This window comes from Bolinopsis microptera, chromosome 6, assembly GCF_026151205.1.
Source record: "Bolinopsis microptera isolate Bmic1 chromosome 6, MBARI_Bmic_1.0, whole genome shotgun sequence".
Lineage (NCBI taxonomy): Eukaryota > Metazoa > Ctenophora > Tentaculata > Lobata > Bolinopsidae > Bolinopsis > Bolinopsis microptera.
In genome coordinates this window covers 15089685-15098793 of record NC_087077.1, presented here as the reverse complement: position 1 = coordinate 15098793, position 9109 = coordinate 15089685, and the positions used below count along the sequence as shown (strand labels likewise).

The 9109-nt window shown below is 40.0% G+C and overlaps 1 protein-coding gene across 1 annotated transcript; it reads left to right on the top strand.

Moving 5' to 3' along the window:
* Window positions 1-6023: 6023 nt before the first annotated feature.
* On the top strand, window positions 6024-8896 carry LOC134816422 (very long chain fatty acid elongase 6-like). Its single transcript, XM_063825258.1, has 4 exons — window positions 6024-6037; window positions 6371-6456; window positions 6792-6966; window positions 7678-8896. The coding sequence occupies exons 2-4, from the start codon at window positions 6403-6405 to the stop codon at window positions 8247-8249; spliced, it is 801 nt and encodes a 266-aa protein (XP_063681328.1). The 5' UTR covers window positions 6024-6037; window positions 6371-6402; the 3' UTR covers window positions 8250-8896.
* Window positions 8897-9109: the final 213 nt, after the last annotated feature.

The window sequence follows — 9109 nt, the reverse complement described above, 5'->3', positions numbered from 1 at the left end:
CCCAGGATTTAACACGCTCACAGGCTACCAAGTCTCGTGTAACCCCAGGATTTAACACGCTCACAGGCTACCACGTCTCGTGTAACCCTAGGACTCTAACACTTAACAGACTCTAACACGCTCACAGGCTTCCACGTCTCCTGTACCCTAGGATTTGGTTTTGGATCGGACACTCAAAACAACGATAGAGGAGCGGTCTACGCGCTCACAGGCTAACATGTCTCGTGTAACCCCAGGCCCAGGATTTTACACGTTCAAAGGCTACCACGCCTCGTGTACCCTAGGATTTGGTTTTGGATCGGACACTCAAAACAACGATAGAGGAGCGGACTACACGCTCACAGGCTACCATGTCTCGTGTAACCCTAGGATTTAACACGCTCACCCTAGGATTTGGTTTTTGGATCGGACACTCAAAACTACGAAATAGGAGTGGTCTACAGTGACGTTACAGGAACATTGCATACTCCTACGAGTTGCACGTAGCAGGCCATGACCGTCCCTGGAAGTCCCTGTCTCCTCATCGTTAACCCGTAAGGGGTTGCACCAGGGGCAGTGGTAACAGAACTTCAAGACTCTCGGAGTCTGTTGTCGATATCTATGTATAATATGATTATGGTATATAACTTGGGAGTCTTTCTCTCTAGCAGCAGGAGTTGGAGAATGGGGATGCGTTGTGAAAGCCACCGCAAGGAAGGCTTACAGTCGACGCCGACCAATCAAAAGAAGAAAGAAAAAGACTTTAGGGTATGATATCCGGAGTCCGTAAAATTATTTGCAGCCATTTAGTTCATTCAAGGAGGGCGTGACAGACTAGTGACTTTTACAAGTTGTTCATGTCTGGCTTGCATTTTTATGCAAGAGACTTGTGCTGTCATTTTTCCTTTTGTGCTGGTCCTTTTATGCAGCATATGCAAATAAAATTTAAAGTATCTAAATAGTAATACACTATACAGGGGAGAAAATTCGGTCAAATATTCATCATAGTATTAGTAAGCCTCAAGGATTATTAATAATATCGGATCTACAACAAAAGGGACTTGTCAGGGCTCTGGGGAATAATCTTAATTAAGTCAGTGTTTCATTGTGAAGCAATCATCCGTCATCGCTTTGTAAGTATAATACAAAATGATCTTAAATTGAGAAAGAAGTTGAATGTTCATTAATCACCACGCCCTGCTTTTGTACTATTACTATTAGTAATAGTACCACGCTTCATATTGCAGCAGTTCGAACATATGACTTTATTAGAATCGAAAGCGTATTAGTTAGATCGTAGCTCGGATGACAGCTTTGCGCAGTGTGCATTTACAAATATTTTTGTCCATCACTTTTCATATCCTCCCCGATTATAAAATTGACGAAGACAGTCACAGATCGTTTCTCTTGCGATAGTGTAAACGCGACAACTAGCGCTGGATGGCGACAACTAGCGCAAACTGTCGGGTGCGACAATGTCGCATAGCCAGCGTTAACCAGCGCTAGTTGTCGACAACTAGCGCTGGATAGCGACAACTAGCGCTGGATGGCGACAACTAGCGCTGGATTGCGACAATTATCGAAAATTTATATTTTGCGCTGGATATCTTTTACCAGCGCTGGATAGCGCTAGTTTTCGCCATCCAGCGCTAGTTCAACTAGCGCAGGTCAAACTGGTTAGACCTGCGTTAGGTCTAACCAGTTAGTCCTATCCAGTTAGGCCTAACTAGTTAGGCCTAACGCAGAGTTAGGCCTAAATTAGACCTATATTAGGCGCTATAGGCCTAACTGCATCTTGGTGACAGTTACTGTTAGGCCTAACGCCTAATTTAAGCCGAATTTAGGCCTAACTCTGCGTTAGGTCTAACTGGTTAGACCTAACTGTATCTTGGTCACAGTAACTTGGCTGCCACTCATGGGTGCGAAATCCTCACGTCGCTCATGAGGAAGGCTTAAAGTCTAAACAGGACTACCTCATCGGCCATGACAGGCAGTGTTGAGACCTACCTTACAAGACATATTTATGGCGGTCTAATTTGCGACGACCGAAATTTTGGCGGTCCGAAAATATGGCGAAATTGAACAAAAACCGTCATATTTCGGACGTCACAGAAAATAAGGGTATTTTTCATCATTTTTTGTGACAGTAAGCAGTAAGGAAATTTCTGAAATTCGGTAAAATCATGTTCAAACTTAGTCTGTATTAAGACTGTAAGACTTTCATGTTAGCACATACATGTATTTTAATGCAAATTTAAACTGTATTGCTTGACATTCAATTCGTCATTGGTGTGGTGATAATTTGTCCCAAGATGCCAGAATTTATTTATTTATTTTACTTGATATTACTTTTTAGAAACAAAATAAAGCAGTGAAGGCACAGTCATTGAAATAAGCTAAAAGATAATGCGACGGATTCTATTACGACGACCGAAATTTTGGCGGTCCGAAAATATGGCGAAATTTTCGGAAAACCGCCACATTTCGTACGTTATAAATATGTCTTGTAAGGTACCTTCCTTGAACTAAACAGTGCTGGCAAAGCTTCAAATTACAATCATGATTTGTTAATTGTTGCCCAGTTTTGTTTGAGAAGCTCAATTGATACTCGCGGTAGATTACTGGCGTCCGGTAGTATTGTTTATACTTGTAGATTTAATGGCACCCGCTATTGGCACATGCTATTGTTTGGCACCCGCCATTGTTTATACTTGCCCCTGTTAAATAACTGCAGACCAGAGGAGACTTGAGGAATCTAGGGACAGCAGTCTTCACCCCAAATGTCTTCGGCCCAAACAATGAGCTGACTTAAATTCCTGAGATACCAATTACAGTGGAACTATAAAAACAATAGACACTGATCTACAGATGTTTTGACATCTTTTACTGCTTAACGAATGCCTTTCTTGCTCATTGTATGAAAAATTAATTTAAAAATTATCTGCTAAAATTTTAAAAACGCAAAAAAAAAGATTTGGATTTTTGACGGTTTTGAATGCCTTCGAGCGTTCATTTTAATGTCCGTTCATAATTATGTCCGTTCATTTAATGCCCGGTCAAATAAGGTCCGATAAGGCATGACTTTAATAGAATCGAAAGCTTATTAGTTAGATCGTAGCTCGGATGACAGCTGTGCGCAGTGTGTATTTACAATTAATACTTTTGTCCATCACTTTTCATATCCTCACCGATTATAAAATTGACGAGGACAGATCAGTTCTTTCTTTTGCGATAGTGTAAACGCGACAACTAGCGCTGGATGGCGACAACTAGCGCAAACTGTCGGGTGCGACAATGTCGCATAGCCAGCGTTAACCAGCGCTAGTTGTCGACAACTAGCGCTGGATAGCGACAACTAGCGCTGGATGGCGACAACTAGCGCTGGATTGCGACAATTATCGAAAATTTATATTTTGCGCTGGATATCTTTTACCAGCGCTGGATAGCGACAACTTGCGCTGGATGGCGACAACTAGCGCTGGATAGCGCTAGTTGTCGCCATCCAGCGCTAATATCGATACATAATATGATTAAGTTTAATTAATAACAATAGATTTTGCAGTTTGCAGTTTGCACCCAGTACTAAGGCGTAAAATCATATGCATAACTCTTTTACAAATTGTGACTGTAAATTGTAAAAGTAGTGAGGGAATTGGGTTACACTTACAGTGTATTGTGCATGGTATAAGCGATTACACTACGTCAAACACCCCCTTCTTTCCCTAGACAGGGTAGCTTGGGTAAATAAGTTTAAACCCAATCAGTCTATCTAATTAACTTTGAAACGATGCAACTGAACCCAATCGGAACTAGAAATAACAAACAGATAAACAGGTTTCCAAATACCGCTCTAGTTTAGCTGCTGCCTGGTTTATCCGGTTATTGAGTAGCTATTATTATGGCTTTAGTTATAGTTTATCAGAACCGTGCTTGCCACTCCTCTATTGCTTTTCATTTTAATATTACTATCGCAATATTATGAATTATGATACAATCATAAACTTAGTGATTAGTGAATTTGGATTTCCGATTCTTCATTCCCGTTCCTCAAACTGAAACAGAATTGACCATAATGATATCAAATAGCATTAGCAATACTAATAGTATACCTTATCGGACATTTAATTTGAACGGACATTAATGGAGATTGGAGGCGCTAGCGCATAGCGGTCTTTTTAATGTCCGTCTAAATTATTTCCGTTCACGCAATGTCTGGTCAAATAACGTCCAATAACCTTGTCCCCCTGTATTATAAGAAGTATTAAATCGGTGCATCAGATTGCAAATGCAAATCTAGGACATCCCTGTGATTTTTGTGATGTACTAACACAATAAACATTTGGCGTCCTACTCTGTGCTCTGTGCTCAGGCGGCTGTGAAAGAGCTGGTGACCTAGTGAAAGTGCTGGTGACGATGAGAAAGACCATAAACCAGGGATTCCTTCGGGAGCATGTAAGATTATATCCAAAGTTTGTTCGCCAATGGGGTGTGTCTGGGTGTCAAAGATCTTCAAGGTGGGTGCTACTTGTGATGAACTCTAGAAGGATGGGATGGTAATACTCGGTCTGGCCGTCTGGAAGCCCATAGAATTCCAGTTCAGAAACCGAGTAAGGAGGTGCGGCTACTGATGAGAAGCCTCCTTAAAGTTTATTTGGGTTAGAAACGACATCTGGGTCCCTACCCTCGCACAAGATTATTCTCAATTTTCTTGTTGTGTCCACAACTATACCGTTGATCAGAGTCACATCTGATGACTTCAGTGAAAGGGCTGATGACTTCAGTGAAAGAGCTGGTGACCTAGTGAAAGTGCTGGTGACGATGAGAAAGACCATAAACCAGGGATTCCTTCGGGAGCATGTAAGATTATATCCAAAGTTTGTTCGCCAATGGGGTGTGTCTGGGTGTCAAAGATCTTCAAGGTGGGTGCTACTTGTGATGAACTCTAGAAGGATGGGATGGTAATACTCGGTCTGGCCGTCTGGAAGCCCATAGAATTCCAGTTCAGAAACCGAGTAAGGAGGTGCGGCTACTGATGAGAAGCCTCCTTAAAGTTTATTTGGGTTAGAAACGACATCTGGGTCCCTACCCTCGCACAAGATTATTCTCAATTTTCTTGTTGTGTCCACAACTATACCGTTGATCAGAGTCACATCTGATGACTTCAGTGAAAGGGCTGATGACTTCAGTGAAAGAGCTGGTGACCTAGTGAAAGTGCTGGTGACGATGAGAAAGACCATAAACCAGGGATTCCTTCGGGAGCATGTAAGATTATATCCAAAGTTTGTTCGCCAATGGGGTGTGTCTGGGTGTCAAAGATCTTCAAGGTGGGTGCTACTTGTGATGAACTCTAGAAGGATGGGATGGTAATACTCGGTCTGGCCGTCTGGAAGCCCATAGAATTCCAGTTCAGAAACCGAGTAAGGAGGTGCGGCTACTGATGAGAAGCCTCCTTAAAGTTTATTTGGGTTAGAAACGACATCTGGGTCCCTACCCTCGCACAAGATTATTCTCAATTTTCTTGTTGTGTCCACAACTATCGCAATATTATGAATTATGATACAATCATAAACTTAGTGATTAGTGAATTTGGATTTCCGATTCTTCATTCCCGTTCCTCAAACTGAAACAGAATTGACCATAATGATATCAAATAGCATTAGCAATACTAATAGTATACCTTATCGGACATTTAATTTGAACGGACATTAATGGAGATTGGAGGCGCTAGCGCATAGCGGTCTTTTTAATGTCCGTCTAAATTATTTCCGTTCACGCAATGTCTGGTCAAATAACGTCCAATAACCTTGTCCCCCTGTATTATAAGAAGTATTAAATCGGTACATCAGATTGCAAATGCAAATCTAGGACGTCCCTGTGATTTTTGTGATGTACTAACACAATAAACATTTGGCGTCCTACTCTGTGCTCTGTGCTCAGGCGGCTAAGCCTCATTTTAGTGAACACAATTGAAATATTTTCTATATTCGCCATTTGAGTTACTTTTATTCTAATTAAAATTTCTCACCAGCATGATTTAGTACATACACAGAACCACTGCGTAAATACCTTATACTATACCTTACCTATTATTATCTCTTCTTGTTATTATTTCTACCTATTATTATCTCTTCTTGTTTCACTTGCAGAGGGCATACTATTTAATAAATATTTATCGCTAATTCTTTCCTTTTGAGTTGTGAGTGTTGCAACTACACCGTCAATTTGTACTTCATGTAGACACTAATTGACATCTCGATGTACAATGATTGAATCAATTATGTAACAAGTAAACCGCTGGTTTTGCCGCCTAGATTTTTAGGAATCTTCAATTTGATTAATCTTTATCCTCGACCTAAATTGACATCTAAAACCCTCGAGTTTCTATTTGTAGGGCACGAAAGTAAGTCACCTTTATCGGCCGCAATGACTTACCACACTTGGATTTTACCGACTCTAGACGTGGAGGAAAACTTTGAGGTTTGTAAAACGATTTTCAAGAATTGAAAACTGTCTATTTGTAAAACTTTGATTGAGAAATACACTAAATAGAAATACCTATGCCCTTAGGGGTTGTTCACATATTACGTAATCAATCCCCCCCCCCCCTCCGTAATCAGTTTTACACATAGCTATTGTGTCAAAATTACACTAGCGTAATCATTTGGAAACCCCCCCCCCCCCCCCCCCCCCTTGGCTGATTACATAATATGTGAACGACCCCTTAATACCAAATATAACATTTGCATTTTAAACTTATTTTCAAGGTTACACTAATAAGTTAAAATGTTTTGTAAATTCCCACTTCTCTTCAGGTACAGGATGTTATAGAACCAATGAAGGAGAGGTGGCTGTACACAATACCAGTCTCTCTGGTCTACTTCACTGCAGTGCACCTAGGACAGAAATACATGGAAACAAAGACGCCCTGGAACCTTAGGATGCCTTTAGTTATTTGGTCGGGCTTGTTGGCTCTCTTTTCTTGGATAGGTTCGTCATTAATATGGTGCATTCCTCTAGATCTGATGAGTGCTCAAATTTTACTTATAATTATTCGACGGCCTGGTAGCGCAGTTGGTTAGAACGCCTGCTTTACAATCGTGAGGTTGCGAGTTCGAATCCCACTGTCTGCCTGGTCGTGGGGTGAGCGTCGTTGACGTTCAGCTAAGGATCCTGAGTGGTCTATGCAGCCCCCCGGTCTACTCAGCCGAATACTCGAGAAATCGGGTGTGAGGGTTAAATGAGGAGCTGCACATTTGACATTGCAGCAAAGTCTCGGGCGAAGAAAGTATGGTACATACTACCTAACCCATATTCTTCCACGGTACTTTTAAAGTACGGTTCATAAACAGTGACCTAACTTGTCTCGTGACAAATATTTTTTGATGCAGTTTTTTGCATTAGGTTAAAAAAGGTCTGCTGATGATTTTAGCACCCTGACCAGATGGTTAACAAAAGCAAGAGATTTATAGGATGTTGGCAAAGGTGGTCAAAAATGGTAAATCCTTTGGCTTCCTGTAATTGGCTGCAGTTGCACTTAGTGTAACATTGTGACTGTTGGAATACACCGAAGTAAAATAAGTGTCTTGATAAAAATTACTGAACGGAAGAGTGCCCCTAATTTGCATTAAAATTTGAAATTGTATCTATAAACAAGTTTAAATAATTATATATGGATAAACTTGAAATAATACTTTTCAGGAACAATAAGGACGACAGTGTTCTTGATAACTTCCATCCAAGAAGACGGTATCCTTCCAACAGTTTGCGGAATAAGAGACAAACTGGACAACCCCTGTTGGTTCTGGCTGTACCTATTCGCCATGAGCAAACTGCCAGAACTAGGTGACACGTTCTTCATCGTGGTGAGGAAGTCCAAACTCCATTTCCTGCACTGGTACCACCACATCACCGTCTTTATCTACAGCTTCTACATTATCGCTCACCCTCAATCCGGTATGATATGGTATGCAGGGATGAACTTCGCTGTGCATGCTCTCATGTACACATACTACACACTGCGCGCAGCACGTGTCAACATTCCCAGAAAGTGTGCTATGTTTGTGACCATCTGCCAGCTTTCCCAGATGGTGGTGGGAGTCGGACTGCAGCTAACGTCATCCTACATGCTCTACCAAGGATACGACTGTGATACCAGCGTTCAGGATATTGTGTTTGGGATGTGTATTTATGCTAGCTATATGGTTCTGTTCGCTGATTTCTTTAACAAAACCTATTTAGTTGGAAAAAGTGAAAAGGTGAAGACACGATAAAAATTTGATTCAAGTTTCTTATAAATGCTTGCTGATTATATAAGGTCATAAAATAATTATCAAATCTTGGAATATTTTGGATTCTCTTAAAAATTCGTGTCGAGAAAGAATTGACAGCTTTTTTAATCAAAGCCATCTAATTTCAAATGAAATGTAAATTGTACAACTATCTACTAATACACTGAGGCACTGGCAAGGTGTACTTGCTTGCTAATTTAGCATTCTGTATTGAAATGTATCTTATCTGCTCAATTTATTTGATAAGCACGTACGTTCAGTGATTTTTGTTTAAGTGACTAAAAGCAAGAATCAAAGTTTGAGAAATTTCTGATTTGATTTACTGTAACGATCACCAAATTTACTTAGTTTTGCATACTTCTGTACTGCAGATTGGTACAGAACAGTATTAACACTTTAAAACAACTTTTGAACAAGATAAACTATAATTTAGTTATAAAATAAACTCATGCATGTTGTAAATATTATAAATGTAAATTGTAAAATTGTTTATCTGATCTAGAAAAACATATTTCTAGTAAAAATAATTTCTATTTCCTTATATCCAGAATTTGCCTCTACCATTTCGTTTTTTACTCTTTCCCGAACATTGTAAACGTAATTTATGATTCACCACTCAAACTTTGTACCAACAGTCTTTAAATTGACACAATTCATTAGTTTAAACTTTTCAGCGACAGCATATCATCATTGTCGGAGAAAAGTCGTGTTATTCATATGATCCATAGATAGATGTATATTCTTGAGATAAAAATACAAACCATAGATTTAAGAATTTTCAAAACTAACACCTATTGTATTCGTCCCTTTTAAAAGTTAAACTTGATGCAGCAACTTTACAT